This window comes from Mesoplodon densirostris, chromosome 9 (assembly GCF_025265405.1).
Source record: "Mesoplodon densirostris isolate mMesDen1 chromosome 9, mMesDen1 primary haplotype, whole genome shotgun sequence".
NCBI classification, from domain to species: domain Eukaryota; kingdom Metazoa; phylum Chordata; class Mammalia; order Artiodactyla; family Ziphiidae; genus Mesoplodon; species Mesoplodon densirostris.
The window spans coordinates 9,787,411-9,806,594 of NC_082669.1; the positions used below are offsets into that span (position 1 = coordinate 9,787,411).

The 19,184-nt window shown below is 37.5% G+C and overlaps 1 protein-coding gene across 3 annotated transcripts in view; it reads left to right on the forward strand.

Moving 5' to 3' along the window:
• Positions 1 to 19,184, forward strand: part of CACNA2D1 (calcium voltage-gated channel auxiliary subunit alpha2delta 1) — a 505,032-nt gene that overhangs the window by 87,496 nt on the left and 398,352 nt on the right. For all 3 annotated transcript variants that reach the window (XM_060107477.1, XM_060107475.1, XM_060107476.1), the window contains one exon: positions 2,427 to 2,508. In XM_060107477.1, coding sequence (XP_059963460.1) covers positions 2,449 to 2,508 — 60 coding nt within the window. In that variant the 5' untranslated portion in view covers positions 2,427 to 2,448. The remainder of the gene's footprint in view (positions 1 to 2,426; positions 2,509 to 19,184) is intronic.

Genomic DNA, 19,184 nt, shown 5'->3' on the forward strand with positions numbered 1-19,184 from the left:
GCTTTAAAGAACCCGTGCTTTAGAGGTTCCTGGTGGGATCAGCAGATATGATTTCTGCTCCTTGACATTTTTTAAACCATGCCCTGTTGTCATTCCATTGAAAAGGCTGACAGGGCTTCCCTGGTGGCGCAGTGGTTGAGAGTCCGCCTGCCGGTGCAGGGGACACGGGTTCGTGCCCCGGTCCGGGAAGATCCCACATGCTGCTGAGTGGCTGGGTCCGTGAGCCATGGCTGCTGAGCCTGCGCATCCGGAGCCTGTGCTCCGCAACGGGAGAGGCCACAGCAGTGAGAGGCCCACGTACAGCAAAAAAAAAAAAAAAAAAAGAAAAGAAAAGAAAAGAAAAGGTTGACAGATGGGAGAGAGGGGGCACAGTTCAGGGTGAATGCTTACTGGACAGAGCTAGCGCTGTGGTGGGGAAACCGGCTTCAGTCCTTGAATTACAGCTTGCTCTCTTATGACAGAAGAGTTACCTTTTTAAAAAAAAAAATTATTGAAGTATAGTTGATTTACAATGTTGTTTTAATTTCTGCTGTACAGTGAGGTGACTCAGTTATACATACATACATATATATATATATATATATATATATATATATATATATATATCCTTTTTCATATTCTTTTCCATCATGGTTTATCACAGGACATTGAATATAGTTCCCTGTGCTCTACAGTAGGACCTCGTTGTTTATCCATCTTGTATAGTATAATAGTTTGCATCAGCTCATCCCAAACTTCCAATCCTTCTCTCCCCCCACCTCCACTCCCCCTGGGCAGCCACAAGTCTGTTCTCTATGCCTTTGAGTCTGTTTCTGTATTGTAGATATGTTCCTTTGAGAGTTTATGTTCACTGTCAAATGAACATATCTAAGAGTTACCTTTTAAATGTATAAATTATTTGTCTGCTACTGCAGTATACTGAAACTAAATAAATCACAATGTCAATCAAAAAAAAAGGAGGGAAAACATTTAGTATTTATAAAATCCAAAGAACAGAATAAATAAGCAATGATAGACACCCATACCATATATACGTAGAGACAAGTTCAAATTCAAATACAAATCATTTCCTATCATTCTTATTAGTGTTTTCTTACATTTGCATGGGCAGAAAAGAACACACCCTTTAGGTCTTTTTACAACATGAGGATGAATAAATGAAATATATGAAGGGATTGCAAATTAAATTTAATTTATTAGAATGGGGAAAATTGTGTGGTATTTCATAATCTCTAATGACAGGAAAAGTAAGAGAGACCATCAGTTTAGAATTTTCTAAAATGTTCTGACATCCATAGCTTGTATTTTAAGATCTCCCTTACATTAAAGTATATACAATTGTTCCTTGAACAACATGGTTTTAAACTTCGTGAGTCTGTTTATAGTAGATTGTTTTTCAGTTAATGTACAGTACTACATGATGCATCATTGGTTTAATCTGTGGATGCCAAACCGCGGATGTGGAGGGCTGACTGTAAAGTTATTTGCAGATTTTCAGCTGCCTGGGGCTTTGCACTCCTAACCCCCCACATTGTTCAAGGCTCACCTTTACATGAAAAGGGTTTGAACTGGAACCTTCAATCGTAATTTTAATGCTCAAAACCATTTCCTTAAAACTTAAGCCTTGATCCAGTAATTCCAAATCTAAGAGTCTAGCTAAGGAAATGAAATACTTTTAAGCTTAATGTGTACTGTTATATTTGTTGCAGTGAATTTTTTAGCAGTCAAAGCTGATGACATTCTAGTTTTCTTTTAAAAAAGGATGGTCAAGTATTTTATGGGATTTAGAGATAAGGGAATATTAAGTGGCCATTAACGTACAGTGTTTATAAAATATCTGTAATGACATGGAAGGGTGTTTATCATGTGACTGATGGAAAAAATGATATGTGAATTTTACATAATATGTGCTTGACCTTGTGAAAGAATTTTAAAAGACTTGAAGGGAATACATCAAAATGTTAAGTGATTATCCTTGGGTATTGGAATTATAAGAAATTTAAAAATATTTGTCATTTTCTGGCAGTTTTCAAATATTCTACATTTAGCACACTCTTAGTATTATATTACGAAGGCTTGTAAACTAAAGGATAAAGTTTCATTTAGAATATTCCATTCAGTAACTTGTTTTTAATGGAATTTTCATAAAAATTAAGCAAACGTTTACCCTCATTTGTCATTTTTCTCTTTTTGAGTTGCGGATATTTTAGCATCCTAAGAGGTTGACCCCTAAAGGTTCATTGGTTTTGTCACTTAAAAGTGGGCTGGGGGTGGGTGGGTAGGTATAGTAGGAGCTAGGAAGGAGGAGAAAGACTTAAAAGTAATTTAATGAATTATCTGCAGATTATCTGTGAGTATAGAATGTCAGTCTGTGGCCTTACTTCATGAGAGATCTGATAGAACATTCTCTTCTCTGATTTCTGCAGCATCAAGTCATGGGTGGATAAGATGCAGGAGGACCTTGTCACCCTGGCAAAAACTGCAAGTGGAGTCAATCAGCTTGTTGATGTGAGTAAAGTCTCCCAAAACTTACTAATCATTTCTTTAATTTGCATGTAGTTCTTTCCTCTAAGAAACTATCTTTCTGTATTATAAGTAGGACAATTTTTCATGTGAATCTGATAGTGAAATTCTGAGAGGGATTTGTTTTTTTTTTTTTTTTTTTGCGGTGCGCGGACCTCTCACCGCTGTGGCCTCTCCCTGTTGCGGAGCACAGGCTCTGGATGCACAGGCTCAGCGGCCATGGCTCACGGGCCCAGCCACTCCGCGACATGTGGGATCTTCCCGAACTGGGACATGAACCCGTGTCCCCTCCATCGGCAGGCGGACTCTCAACCACTGTGCCACCAGGGAAGCCCTGAGAGGGACTTTTGATGCTGCTAGTTATTGTCATCCCTAATAATCAGTGAGGTGTTCTCACCACACTTTACAGTTTATATACAGCCTTCCCTTACATGAGTTCATATGATGTATAGTCATCCCTAAAATTCAAATTGGGGTGTCCTGTTTCCTCCAGTCTTCAGGGGATATTAGGATCTTTTGTATAGTGGCGACTTTAAGTCCTGTGAGGGATTCTTTTGAATATCCTCAACGGGAACTTATCTTCATTCTTTGAGGGTAGATTTTATTTTCAAAAGTGGTTTACAATGTTTATAGCCATGCCTAGAGGCTAGAGTGAATCACTGAGATGGGTCGTACAGAGTTTTGTGGAAAGAAAGGAGACACTATAAAAGATTGTTTTTCTTATGATTTATGAAATGACTTATGAATGTCACTCTAAAATGATTTTTGATAATAATAGTAACATATAAATGTTTGTGTAGCATCTTAAATAGATCGTTTTCCTTGGGTAAGAGCACGTACATGTATAGCTTCCATAAGATTTATTAAATTTTAAACATCATTTCTTTAGAGTCTCACTGTTTTCATTTCAATGTAAGTAATCTGACAATTTGAAAGTACCTTCATCTTGTGTTCTTAGTGATGCAGTGAGGTGTTTTGTTTTCCAAAAATGTGGTGGATCAATGAGGTGAAATGGTATAAAAGTGGTTTCATGTATGATCTGTGAATATTTATTATATGCATATTTATATGTGAATATTCCTCTCTGGGAGAAACTAGAATGAATGGTTACCCTGTGTATTAATAGGAATTCATAAAGAATTCCTAAGCATATACTTCAAAATATTATTCCAGAATCTCTTCATAACACAAGTGTAGGTTTCAAACAGAGTATATGTTGAGTAAATTTCAATATTTATGAGATGACATAAGGAATATGTTTTGAAATGAAAAGTGTTCTTTGTGAATAACAGTGATCGAATTAATTCTAATGAACAGTTACTGAGCACACAGCATGTCCCAGGCACTGTGCAGGTCACCAGAGGTGGACAGAGACACAGTTCCTCTCCTCAGAGAACTGACATGCTAGTAATCAAAATCTCCATTTCTGAAGGTGCAAAGATGCCTGAAGGCTACTGTTAGCTGATGTTTGGGATCTGCAGTGATTCACTGTGGGAAAATAAATTAGACTATGAAAGTGGGTAGGGTAATAAGTAAGCCTCTATGAAAGTGATGGCATTTGTGGAATGAGAAAATAAGAAAAGAGAATTGACAGATTCTGGTTAAAAGTTATGTAACTCTTTTTATTGACAGATTGAAATTAAAAGTAAACTGCTTTTGGGAGCTCTTCTTTACTCCTCAGTGTTTTATCAGCCTCAAAAACCACTTTCTTGGCTGACCTTTTTTTACTTTTGGTGTTAATATGTGAACCCTCTCTTGCCAAATCTGCTTTTTTCAATGAATCCTTAAGGAAAAAAAAGAAGTCTCACCTGATGTCCATTATGCTTTATGAGTTGTAGATGACTAAGAAGAGCATAAATATTGATGAACGAGTAAATGGCCTTGTCTAAATCAGGATAACAAAATAGAATGGACAGGATGGAAGAAAATCCCCACAGTGCTGCTTTTGTGAGGCATTGTACCTCATTACAGTTATAGAAAAAATACAAATAAAAGAATTATATGTACGTAACAAGGGAGGGAAAGAGGAATTTACTGTTGGAAGAAGAATTTAAGTATTAGGGGACAAGAAGATAGATAAATGTGTCCATATGCCTCTTTCCTTTTGCCCAGAGAGAAGGTGGTCCATGATGGGGGCAAAAGAGGTGCACTTCTTTTTTTTTATTAAAAAATTTTTTTTTGGCTGCATTGGGTCTTCTTTGCTGTGCAGGCTTTCTCTAGTTGTGGTGAGTGGGGGCTACTCTTCGTTGTGGTGCATAGGCTTCTCATTGCGGTGGCTACTCTTGTTGCAGAGCATGGGCTCTAGGCACGCGGACTTCAGTAGTTGCAGCACGCGGGCTCAGTAGTTGCGGCATGCGGGCCATAGAGCGCACGGGTTTCAGTAGTTGCAGCGTGTGGGTCCAGTAGTTGTGGAGTGCAGGCTCAGTAGTTGTGGTGCACGGGCTTAGTAGTTGTGGTGCACGGGCCTAGTTCCTCCACGGTATGTGGGATCTTCCTGGAGTAGGGATCGAACCCATGTCCCCTACATTGGCAGGAGGATTCTCAACCACCGCACCACCAGGGAAGTCCCAGAGGTGCATTTCTTTTTGGCCACAGGAACTTAAAGCGCAGACTAGCTGAAGGATGCTAGAGTTGAGAGTGAGCTTTGTGTTGAGACTAAGGGTGTTAGATGCATGGTCAGGATCAAAAGTTCAAAAAATAGAGGAATTTAGCAGGTTTGGGGTTGAAATTCAATATTTAAAAAATGATGATTCCCAAATTATTGAATTTAGTTTTTACTGGCATCACAGGGCACATCTTGCTTTTTACCTGCGGGCTCAGCTGCAATGAGGGAACATAGCTAAAATAGGACATCTTTGCAATTTTATGAAAATTACTTTGGGCATCATAAAGTATTAGCCCAGGGAAGTCTGATAAATAGTATTGAATAAAAGCAGTACTTTAACTTTAAAAATTAGAGATTTTGCCCAGGTACCTGACTAACTTCTGTTAAAGATCAGGAATCAATAGGCTTATGTAGTATTATTAGCCCTGATACATTCAAGTTTTAAGATATCTTTTATTGGATTTTTCCATTTCTAATCACGTATTGGGAGAATACACGTCCTTCAATTGCATATGATCATCCACAAAGTAGATTAAATAATTGAGGAAAGAGGGGCTTCTCTGGTGGCACAGTGGTTAAGAATCTGCCTGACGATGTAGGGGACACGGGTTCGAGCCCTGGTCCAGGAAGATCCCACATGCCGTGGGGCAGCTAAGCCTGTGCACCACAACTACTGAGCCTGAGCTCTAGAGCCCACGAGCCACAACTACTGAAGCCCCCACGCCTAGAGCCCATGCTCTGCAACAAGAGAGGCCACTGCAATGAGAAACCTGTGCACCGCAACGAACAGTAGCCCCCACTCACCCCAACTAAAGAAAGCCCACTTGCAACAACAAAGACCCAAGGAGGCCAAAAATAAACAAACAAATAAATAAATTTATTTTAAAAATTGAAAGAAAAAATAAAATTAGGAGAAAGAGATAATGCATTATACTTTTTCTTGGTATAGTACTTAATATATTAGAACCTGTTAAATACAACTGAGGACTACTTTTTTTTTTTCCAAATTAGTTCAAGTGTTCAAGCACTGTCCTAAGCCCTTTACATCCATTATCTTATTAATCCTCAGGACAACCTTGTGAAGTGAATATCATCATGTTTAATATGCAGGAAGAAATTATTTGCAAGGTTAAATTTTTCTCCTAGGGTATACAACTACTAAATGGGGTATAACTCCAACAATGAAAAGAGTCTTGTTATGCTTTAGAATATATGTTAATATTTTACCTTTTTATATTACCACTTGTATTTTGAGAAGGTGAGCAGATCTTCAGTTAGGTACAAGCCATCATGCAAAGGGAGAGAGACTAGAAGAGCAGGTACACAGTACCTGTAAGGGCAAAACACCTTGCACCCATTCTAGTGGTCAGAACTTATTCTCATGGCCTCATCTTAACTGGAAATGAGTCAGAGAAATGGAGTCTTTAGCTGGGTAATGATACGCCTACTCTCTCACAGTGGAAGAGGGCAGAAGAAAGAGTGGAGGATAACTAGTCTTCCACTGATAGGTACTATTTTTTGAAGAGCTATATCTAAAAATGTGTTAGAGACACGTTAATAGAACATGCAAGGTATATATGTATATTTAAACATAATCAAGAATGAAATCATAGATCATGAAAAAAAAGACCCCCAGATTATGAAACATATATGTATTTTTAAATAATTTGAATTATAGAAATTTTTGGAGGCATTGAATTACTTTTGTTTACATTTTATTGAATAAATTGACATCATGTAAATTTAAGTTGCACATCATGTTACTTTGATACATTTATATTTTTTAATATGGTGGCCATTGTAATGATATTTATCATATTACATACTTATAGTACAATATTATTGTCTGTGTTCAGTAAACCGTACATTAAATCTGTGTCATTATTTTAGTATTTGTTACAAGTTTGTACCCTTAAATGCTGTTAGTTTTATCCCACTGCCCCCTCTCCGCTGGTAACCTCTGCTTTACTCTGTTGTTGTTGGTTTTTGTTTTTTTTTTTACACGTTTGATTGCTTTAGATTCCACATATAAGTGATATTGTACAGTACTTTTCTTTCTCTGTCTGGCTTATCTCACTTAATGTAGTGTGCTCAAGGTCCATCCATGTTGTTGAAAATGGCAGAATATTCTTCTTTCTCATTGTTGAATAATATTTTATTGCATATATACTACATCTTTTTATTCATTCATCCACTGATGGGCATTTGGGTTGTTTTCATTTCTTGGCTATTGTGAATAGTGCTGCAAATAAACATGAAGGTGCATATGTCTCATCAGACTCCTATTTTCTTTCCTTTGGGTATACCCCCAGAAGCAGAATTGCTGGATCATATGGTAGGTCTATTTTTACATTTTTGAGGAACCTCCATATTGTTTTCCATAGTTTTTGGACTAATTTACTTCCCACCAATACTGTGTAAGGATTACTTTTTCACCAGTACCTGCTAGCACTTGTTGTCTCTTGTCTACTTGATGATAGCCATTCTAACAGGTGTGAGGTGATAGCTTGTTGCGATTTTTATTTGCATTTCCCTGATGATTAGTAAGGTTGAGCATCTTATCATGTGCCTGTTGCTCATTTTGATGACCTCTTTGGAAAAAATTTCTATTCTGCCCTTTTCTTCCATTGGATTATTTTTGTTATCATTGTTATTAAGTTGTGTTAATATGCAAAATATATTTAAAAACTAACCCCTTTCTGATATTTAGTTTGCCAATTTTTCTCCCATTCTGTAGGCTACATTTTCATTTTAATTGTTTTTTTTTCCCCTTTGGTTGTTGTGCAGAAGCTTTTGAATTTGATGTAGTCCCATTTGATGATTTTTGCTTTTGTTGTTTGTGCTTTTGGCGTTGTGCCCAAAGAATCATTGCCAAGACCAATATCAGTGAGCCTCTTGCCTATGTTTTCTAAGATTTTTATGGTATCAGGTCTTAGTTTAAGTCTTTGCTCCATTTTGAGTTAATTTTTGTGAATGGTGTGAGATAGAGGTCCAGTTTCACTGTCCTGCATGTGTTTTTTTCAGTTTCCCCAGCATCATTGATTGAAGAGACTAACCTTTCCTCCTTGGGTGTTCTTGGTTCTCTTGTTGAATATTAGTTGATCGTATGTACTGGGATTTAATTCTGGGCTGTCTATTCTGTTACAGTGGTCTATGTGTTTATTTTTGTGCCAGTACCATACTGTTTTTCATTACCATGACTTTGTAGTATAGTTTGAAAGCAGCAAGTGTGATACTTCCAGTTTTGTTCTTTGTTCTCAGGATTGATTTGGCTATTTGGGGTCTTTTGTGGTTCCAAACACATTTTAGGATTATTCTACTTCTGTAAATAATGAGTTTGGTATTTTGATGGCAATTGTGTTGAATCTAGAGATGGCTTTGGTTAGTATGGCCATTTTAACAATATTAATTCTCCCGTTCCATGAACACAGGATGTTTTTCCATTTGCTTATGTCTTCTCCAATTTCTTTCAGTAAAGTGAAGGCATTTTATTACTTTTAGACACACACACACAAACACAAACTTTTTAAGCTATTGTGCTGGCAAGTGGAGAGGATGATAATCATATGTTAATAAATAGATGACATTTTAGAAATTAAAGTGGTCTTAATATTCTTGGAAACAAGGTTAAGTTCGTAAAACATTCACTAGCAACCATTTTTTCATTTAATACATTAATAAATTATTTCATGATAAAGTTATACCAAAATTTCAACCAGTATCTAAATGACCAGGTATTCTAAATTAATGGTTTCTATAACAATAAGAATTTGCTTTATGCAAAAGTTTCTAAAAAGAAATTGATGAATAGAAACTGCTCTTTATTTTTTCTATAAAACACCTTGCTGAATCTGCAAAAAGTTATATTAAAAGGAAATAGAACTTTGCAGATATGTCAGAAATCCTCAGCTGCTGCACTTGATTGACTCTGCCCTGGGGAAAGCAAACCACAACGGTGGAAGCAAATTACAATCATCCCAGAGGTTAGTTGTCTCCTTTGTGTGCTATTTTATTCACACTTCTGCCTTTCCCTTTAGGAATCCAAGACTTTCTTGTAGACTCCTTTTTATTACAAAAGGAAGGGATTGATAGTTATCATTTCCACTTGGTTATTTAAGTCTTTGTTAACTCTCTGAGCCCTGGAACAGAACATATTTGGTATTAGGAAGCAGATGTGAAGACCCTATTTTGGGAAGAGGTAGAGTTTCTCCTCATTCCAAATAGGTCTCTTATTCCTGGCAGGGGACAGGTGGGGACAGGGGACTAGCAGAACCTGGACTGAGGTGAGGCACATGATGCACTGAAGGTGAAGAATTTAAGGAGGTGCACTTGTTCTGAGGGTCATAGACTTGCACGATCCTTAGAGTGCGTTAGGGGCTCCTAAAATTTTGTGCACTCGCTACCTCACTTGCCTCACCCTCGTCCTAGCCCTGAGGCCCAGGGACAGGAAAGGCCTAACTTGCTCTGTATGTTCTGCTCCCCATGGCTGAATGCAGAGACATTTGCAGCCTTTGGACATCACACAAATTACAGGCTACATTTTCTTTCCTGTGCCTTTCCCCCCAATGTATAATGTCAGGTCTTTCTTACAGCTTTGTTTCATGTTTTGTAAGTCTCCCAGACTCCTCTTATGTCCCTGTAAGGTACAATGGCTGTTCTTCCAGTGTTAATAATATATGCATTTTGAAATCTCATCCACATTATCTGACATGGCTCCATACTTCCCCTTCTATTTCAGTTTTAATGTGTTGTGTCTTCTTATAATGAAGGATATTAGAGAAATCCAAACTTTTTGTTAACAGAGAATATTGTATCCCTCTTGTTATCTAAGAGAGTTGAAATGATGCTTGTCACCTTGTTATTATAAGACTTTCATCTATTTTATTTTTGTTTTTTTTAATTTTTAAATTTAATTTTATTTTTTTATACAGCAGGTTCTTATTAGTCATCAATTTTATACATGTCAATCCCAATTGCCCAATTCATCACACCACCATCCCCACCCCCCCGCGGCTTTCCCCCGTTGGTATCCATACGTTTGTTCTCTACATATGTGTCTCAACTTCTGCCCTGCAAACCGGTTCATCTATACCATTTTTCTAGGTTCCACATACATGCGTTAATATACGATATTTGTTTTTCTCTTTCTGACTTACTTCACTCTGTATGACAGTCTCTAGATCCATCCACGTCTCAACAAATGACTCAATTTTGTTCCTTTTTATGACTGGGTAATATTCCACTGTATATATGTACCACAACTTCTTTATCCATTTGTCTGTCGATGGGCATTTAGGTTGCTTCCATGACCTGGCTATTGTAAATAGTGCTGCAATGAACATTGGGGTGTATGCATCTTTTTGAATTATGGTTTTCTCTGGGTATATGCCCAGTAGTGGGATTGCTGGGTCATATGGTAATTCTATTTTTAGTTTTTTAAGGAACCTCCATACTGTTCTCCATAGTGGCTGTATCAATTTACATTCCCATCAACAGTGCAAGAGGGTTCCCTTTTCTCCATACCCTCTCCAGCATTTGTTGTTTGTAGATTTTCTAATGATGCCCATTCTAAGTGGTGTGAGGTGATATCTCATTGTAGTTTTGATTTGCATTTCCCTAATATTAGTGCTGTTGAGCAGCTTTTCATGTGCTTCTTGGCCATCTGTATGTCTTCTTTGGAGAAATGTCTATTTAGATCTTCTGCCCAATTTTGGACTGGATTTTTTGTTTCTTTAATATTGAGCTGCATGAGCTGTTTATATATTTTGGAGATTAATCCCTTGTCCGTTGATTCACTGGCAAATATTTTCTCCCATTCTGAGGGTTGTCTTTTCGTTCTGTTTATGGTTTCCTTTGCTGTGCAAAAGCTTTTAAGTTTCATGAGGTACCATTTGTTTATTTTATTTTTTTATTTCCATTACTCAAGGAGGTGGATCAAAAAAAGATCTTGCTGTAATTTATGTCAAAGAGTGTTCTTCCTAGGTTTTCCTCTAACAGTTTATAGTGTCTGGTCTTACATTTAGGTCTCTAATCCATTTTGAGTTTATTTTTGTGTATGGTGTTAGGGAGTGTTCTAATTTCATTCTTTTACATGTAGCTGTCCAGTTTCCCCACAACCACTTATTGAAGAGACTGTCTTTTCTCCATTATATATCTTTGCCTCCTTTGTCATAGATTAGTTTACCATAGGTGTGTGGGTTTCTCTCTGGGCTTTCTATCTTGTTCCATTGATCTATGTTTCTGTTTTTGTGCCAGTACCATAGTGTTTTGATTACTGTAGCTTTTCATTATAGTCTGAAGTCAGGGAGTCTGATTCCTCCAGCTCCGTTTTTTTTCCCTTAAGACGACTTTGGGTATTCTGGGTCTTTTGTGTCTCCATACAAATTTTAAGATGATTTGTTCTAGTTCCATAGAAAATGCAATTGGTAATTTGATAGGGATTGCATTGAAACTGTATATTGCTTTGGGTAGTATAATCATTTTTTTTTTTTTTTTTTTGCGGTATGTGGGCCTCTCACTGTTGTGGCCTCTCCCGTTGCGGAGCACAGGCTCCGGATGCGCAGGCCCAGCGGCCATGGCTCACGGGCCCAGCCGCTCCGCGGCATATGGGATCCTCCCAGACCGGGGCACGAACCCGTATCCCCTGCATCGGCAGGCGGACTCTCAACCACTGCGCCACCAGGGAGGCCCGTATAATCATTTTTACAATGTTGACTCTTCTAATTCAAGAACATGGTATATCTCTCCATCTGTTGGTATCGTCTTTAATTTCTTTCATCAGTGTCTTATAGTTTTCTGCATACAGGTCTTTTGTCTCCCTAGGTAGGTTTATTCCTAGGTATTTTATTCTTTTTGTTGCAGTGGTAAATGGGAGTGTTTCCATAATTTCTCTTTCAGATTTTTCATCATTAGTGTATAGGAATGCAAGAGATTTCTTTGCATTAATTTTGTATCCTACAACTTTACCAAATTCATTGATTAGCTCTAGTAGTTTTCTGGTGGCATTTTTAGGATTCTCTATGTATAGTATGATGTCATCTGCAAACAGTGACAGTTTTACTTCTTCTTTTCCAATTTGTTTTCCTTGTATTTCTTTTACTTCTCTGATTGCCATGACTAGGACGTCCAAAACTATCTTCAATAACCGTGGAGAGAGTGGACATCCTTGTCTTGTTCCTGATCTTAGAGGAAATGCTTTCAGTTTTTAACCATTGAGAATGATGTTTGCTGTGGGTTTGTCATTTATGGCCTTTATTATGTTGAGGTAGGTTCCCTATGCCCACTTTCTGGAGAGTTTTTATCATAAATGGGCAGTGAATTTTGTCAAAAGCTTTTTCTGCATCTATTGAGATGATCATATAGTTTTTATTCTTCAGTTTATTAATATGGTGTATTACATTGATTGATTTGCATATTTTGAAGAATCCTTGCATCCCTGGGATAAATCCCACTTGATCATGGTGTATGATCCTTTAAATATGTTGTTGGATTCTGTTTGCTAGTTTTTTGTGAGGAATTTTGCATCTATATTCATCAATGATATTGGTCTGTAATTTTCTTTTTTTGTAGTATATTTGTCTGGTTTTGCTATCAGGGTGATGGTGGCCTCGTAGAATGAGTTTGGGAGTGTTCCTTTCTCTGCAGTTTTTGGAAGAGTTTGAGAAAGATGGTTGTTAGCTTTTCTCTAAATGCTTAATAGAATTCACCTGTGAAGCCATTTGGTCCTGGACTTTTGTTTGTTGGAAGATTTAAAATCAGTTTCAATTTCATAACTTGTGATTGGTTTGTTCATATTTTCTATTTATTCCTGGTTCAGTCTTGGAAGGTTATACCTTTCTAAGAATTTGTTCATTTCTTCCAGGTTGTCCATTTTATTGGCATAGCGTTGCTTGTAGTAGTCTCTTAGGATCCTTTTTATTTCTGTGGTGTCTGTTGTAACTTCTCCTTTTTCATTTCTAATTTTATAGATTTGAGTCCTCTCCCTCTTTTTCTTGATGAGTCTGGCTAATGGTTTATCAATTTTGTTTATCTTCTCAAAGAACCAGCTTTTAGTTTTATTGATCTTTGCTATTGTTTTCTTTGTTTCTCTTTCATTTATTTCTGCTCTGATCTTTATGATTTATTTCCTTCTGATAAGTTTGGTTTTGTTTGTTCTTTCTCTAGTTCCTTCAGGTGTAAGGTTAGATTGTTTATTTGAGATTTTTCTTGTTTCTTGAGGTAGGCTTGTATAGCTATAAATTTCTCTCTCAGAACGGCTTTTGTTGCATCCCATAGGTTTTGGATCATCGTGCTTTCATTGTCATTTGTCTCTAGGTATTTTTTGATTTCCCCTTTGATTTCTTCAGGGATCTCTTTGTTATTTAGTAACGTATTGTTTACCTTCCATGTGTTTGTGTTTTTTACGTTTTTTTCCCCTGTAATTGATTTCTAATCTCATAGTGCTGTGGTCCGAAAAGATTCTTGTATGATTTCAATTTTCTTAAATTTACTGAGGCTTGATTTGTACCCCAGGATGTGATCTGACCTGGAGAATGTTTCATGCGCACTTGAGAAGAAAGTGTAATCTGCTGTTTTTTTATGGGATGTCCTATAAATACCAATTAAATCTATCTGGTCTATTGTGACATTTAAAGCTTCTGTTTCCTTATTTATTTTCATTTTGGATGATCTATCCATTGGTGCAAGTGAGGTGTTGAAGTTGCCCACTATCATTTTGTTACTGTTGATTTCCTCTTTTAGAGATGTTAACAGTTGACTTATGTATTGAGGTGCTCCTGTGTTGGGTGCATATATATTTATAATTGTTATATCTTCTTCTTGGATTGATCCCTTGATTATTATGTAGTGTCCTTCCTTGTCTCTTGTAACATTCTTTATTTTAAAGTCTATTTTATCTGATATGAGTATAGCTACTCCAGCTTTCTTTTGATTTTCATTTGCATGGCATATCTTCTTCCATTCCTTCACTTTCATTCTGTATGTGTCCCTAGGTCTGAAGTGGGTCTCTTGTAGAAAGCATATATATGGGTCTTGTTTTTGTATCCATTCAGCAAGCCTGTATCTTTTGGTTGGAGCATTTAATCCATTCACATTTAAGGTAGTTATTGATATGTATGTTCCTAGGACCATTTTCTTTATTGTTACGGGTTTGTTTTTGTAGGTCCTTTTCTTCTCTTGTGTTTCGCACTTAGAGAAGTTCCTTTAACATTTGTTGTAGAGCTGGTTTTGTGGTGCTGAATTCTCTTAGCTTTTGTTGTTCTGTAAAGCTTTTGATTTCTCCATCGAATCTGAATGAGATCCTTGCCAAGTAGAGTAATCATGCTTTTAGTTTCTTCCCTTTCATCACTTTAACTATATCATTGCACTCCCTTCTGGCTTGTAGAGTTTCTGCTGAAAAATCAGCTGTTAACCTTATGGGAGTTCCCTTGTATGTTATTTGTCATTTTTCTGTTCCTGCTTTCAATGGTTTTCTTTGTCTTTAATTTTTGCCAATTTGATTACTATGTGTCTCAGCATGTTTTTCCTTGTGTTTATCCTGTATGGGACTTGCTGTGCTTCCTGGACTTGGGTGGCTATTTCCTTTCCCATGTTAGGGAAGTTTTCAACTATAATGTCTTCAAATATTTTCTCTGGTCCTTTCTCTCTCTCTTCTCCTTCTTGGACCCCTATAACGCGAATGTTGTTGTGTTTAATGTTGCCCCAGAGGTCTCTTAGGCTGTCTTCATTTCTTTTCTTTCTTTTTTCTGTATTCTGTTCCATAGCAGTGAATTCCACCATTCTGTCTTCCAGGTCACTTACCGTTCTTCTGCCTCAGTTATTCTGCTATTGATTCCTTCTAGTGTAGTTTTCATTTTAGTTATTGTATTGTTCATCTCTGTTTGTTTGTTCTTTAATTCTTCTAGGTCTTTGTTAATCATTTCTTGCATCTTCTCGATCTTTGCCTCCATTGTTTTTCCAAGGTTCTGGATCATCTTCACTACCATTATTCTGAATTCTTTTTCTGGAAGGTGGCCTATCTCCACTTCATTTAGTTGTTTTTCAGGGATTTTATCTTGTTCCTTCATCTGGTACATAGCCCACTGCCTTTTCATCTTGTCTGTCTTTCTGTGAATGTGGTTTTCATTCCACAGGCTGCAGGATTGTAGTTCTTCTTGCTTCTGCTGTCTGCCCTCTGGTGGATGAGGCTATCTAAGGGGCTTGTTTCCTGATGGGAGCTACTCGTAGTGGGTAGAGCTGACTGTTTCCCTGGTAGGCAGAGCTCAGTAAAACTTTAATCCACTTGACTGCTGATGGGTGGGGCTGTGTTTCCTCCCTGTTGGTTGTTTGGCCTGAGGCAACTCAACACTGGAGCCTACCTGGGCTCTTTGGTGGGGCTAATGACAGAGTCTGGGAGGGCTCATGCCAAGGAGTAATTCCCAGAGCCTCTGCTGCCAGTGTCATTGTCCCCATGGTGAGCCACAGCCATCCCCCACCTCTGCAGGAGACCCTCCAACACTACCAGGTAGGTCTGGTTCAGTGTCCCCTGGGGTCACTGCCCCTTCCCCTGGGTCTTCATGTGCACACTACTTTGTGTGTGCCCTCCAAGAGTGGAGTCTCTGTTTTCCCCAGTCCTGTCAAAGTCCTGCAATCAAAGCCTACTAGGCTTCAAAGTCTGTTTCTCTAGGAATTCCTCCTCCCGTTGCCGGACCCCCAGGTAGGGAAGCCTGGCGTGGGGCTCAGAACCTTCACTCCAGTGGGTGGACTTCTGTGGTCTAAGTGTTCTCCAGTCTGTGAGTCACCCACCCAGCAGTTATGGGATTCGATTTTAACTGTGATTGCACCCCTCCTACTGTTTCACTGTGGCTTCTCCTTTGTCTTTGGATGTGGGGTATCTTTTTTGGTGAGTTACCGTGTCTGCCTGTCGATGATTGTCCAGTAGCTAGTTGTGATTCTGGTGTTGTCAGAAGAGGGAGTAAGAGCATGTATTTGTACTCCGCCATCTTGGTTCCTCCTCCGAAGACTTTCATCTTAAAAGTAAATTCTGTCTGTATTTCTAACATGTTAGGCTAGAATGTGCAAAAATATTTAAGAAACTTACTGAGTAATTTTTCCTGGAAGTTTATTTTTGAAGTAGAATCATTCTTCAAAAGTATTTTCATAGAATTTCCTGGCTTTTGATTCACTGTTATGATTTCATAAGTTAAAGTTATGTTGAAATCAATACCTTCATATCTTAATATGCTCTCAAAGATGTAAATATGAAATGTGTCTAAATATTTAGCATTCAGAGCTCTTAATTAAGTTAGTATTTACATCATTAATGGTTTCTATAATGTAATTAATGGTTTCTGTTTTAAGTGAAGAATTTCTTTTCATTAGTAACTTATGGGATTAACAGTCTGATGCTTTGACTTTGACATTGTGGTCACACCATCTTTATATAAATAGAATATTCATTTTCTAGGTGGTAGAGAGTTTAATCTATTAATCTGTTTACAAAAGAAGATACTGTTAAGCAGAATATAATTAATCATTGGATATTGTGATTAGGGAATCAGCAAGATGCAGAGGCAGCAACATGGTTGCGGAATCTTCTTTTCTACTCTTGGGAATTCTATTAAGTAGCTGGATGATATTAGATTTCTCCTTACCTGCTTGTCAACTGAGGTAAATGGTAACACTCTGTTCATTATAGAAATGTAACAGGGGTAAAAGGGAATGTAACAAGAAATGTGAGAGCAATAATAGATGCTATGAAGAAGTTAAATGCTTATTACTTTAAAAAATGTAGCTTTATATTTATATTACTTTTGTAAAAGTAATATTACTTTTTAAAATTAATATAACTATTTTATAAAGGTAATATAATTACTTTTCAAATAAAGCCATTTATTTTTATTTCATATTTTCTGGTTTTATTTAGAATTGCCTTATTCCCTCAATGATGAAATGTTGTAACTAAATCAGTTACCACAGTTATGTCAGCAACCTGAGATTGTTATTATTTTGCGGGAAAACCCCCCTTTTTTTTTTCTTAGTAGAAGGAAATCTACTTGACTATAGAATGTACTGTCGGTAGAGACTGTGGACCCCCTTTTACCCACCTACTGGAGACTTTAAATAAGAAGCTATTTTTTTAAGACAGTGGTTAATTACATTCATTTTCAAAGATACAGAATAAACTCTAAGGGGATTTCTAATCTTAGGCTGACTTTCAGTATTTTATTAACAGATTTTCAAGTGAAGTACTATTGTTTCACAAACATGAATGGTGAAAGACTATTAAAAATTTTTTTACCTTACAAATCTGTTCCATTAGCAATCAAGAATTAACACTTTAAGTTATGCTTGCACTTGAAGGATAAATTATTGGTTATTGTTTCCCCAAATAGAAATCAGATGGTTTTGTAATACTAATTACAGAGAGAGTGATGGGTAGTGGCTATGCTCTTTTCTTGTCTGTGAGCTGCACAGAGGAAAGGGAAGCTAAAACTCATAAGGGATGTAGCCAAGTGTTGGCTTCTTCTCTAGAATGAAGATGAATGGCATAAAAGACCATTCATTATTTGCTACTGCGCACTCTCAATATGCAACATAGAGCTGCTGCTTTTTTTTTCCTGAAGACATCATTAATGTCTTTATGTCTAGAGCAGTGGTTCTCAGCTGGGAGCAGTTTTGTCCCCCAGGAGACATTTGTCAATACTTGGGAACATGTGTGATTGTCACAGCTGGAGGGAGAGGGGGTGAGTGCTCCTGGCATCTAGTGTATAGAGGCTGAGGATGCTGCTAAACATCTCATAGTGCACAGGACGTCACCCCACAACAAAGAATTATCTGGTGAAAATGTCCATAGTGCTGAGCTTGCTCTAGAAAAACTGAAGAATTTGAGGTAAGAATAATTGTCTGAAATTATTTAAATGAATACAAAGTTGTAAAAAATTGGATCAGCGTTGATAGCTAGCAATGTTACTTTAGAAAAGCCATTTGTTAATAAGGTATGACGGTTAAGGGCAAATTGAACTGCTGCTTTTTTTGTTTTGTTTTGTTTTGCTATACGCGGGCCTCTCAGTGCTGTGGCCTCTCCCGTTGCGGAGCACAGGCTCCGGATGTGCAGGCTCAGCGGCCATGGCTCACGGGCCCAGTCGCTCCGCGGCATGTGGGATCTTCCCGGACCGGGGCACGAACCCGTGTCCCCTGCATAGGCAGGCGGACTCTCACACTGCGCCACCAGGGAAGCCCCCGAACTGCTGCTTTTTAAAATTCTTTTGTTGGCAGTGAAATGAATTTAGGTCGTTTGGGGTTAGGGACATTAAACAAGCCACTCACTCAGCCTATGGTTAATTATTTTTTAATTTACTTTTAATAAAATCTGGTATGATCTCTTTTACTTTTAATTGCATATGAATTTTCTGGTCAAAATACATATACAATTCATATACAGTTCCAGATATTCAAAGGGAAAGAAGAGAGTTTAATAAGTTACTTCTGGAATTAAAGACAAACAAAAAGCCAAGTAGGTAGCTTTTATACATATCTTAATATTCTTAATGTTTTTTTGTTTTCATTCTAAGTATTCTAAGAGACTCTTAAAACTTACCATATGTGTGAGATGTCTCCAACCTAAAAACTGAAGAATTCTTGATGTGAGTCTTTTTCAGGCTCACCTTGGTCTTCGTTAGAGTTATTTTCCCTATTCCAGCAATGACCCCTAGTATATCACTTGTAGTTTTGGTTAAAAATAATCATCTGTTCCTATGTGTACTATGGAGAAAGTGAACAGGTGTGTTTATGGTTGTCACCTGTTCTGTTCCTTCTTACATTTTTAATATGTTGCTCAAAAGTGTCACCGTCAAATTCTTGTTACTAGGAACCAGGGCAAGTAGCAGTATATGCTGTGGAAGGGTCGTCAATTCTGACTTAATTCTTCCTAAATAATCCTCAAGATACTGTCCCATTTGAAACCTGATGCTGTCCCAGCTAAGAAGCTATATCGTATCAAATAGAATGAATAGAAGGAGGAGGGAAAGTGTTATCAAACTCTTGTGTTTGATGTTAGAAGGCCTGTTTAACGTAGTTA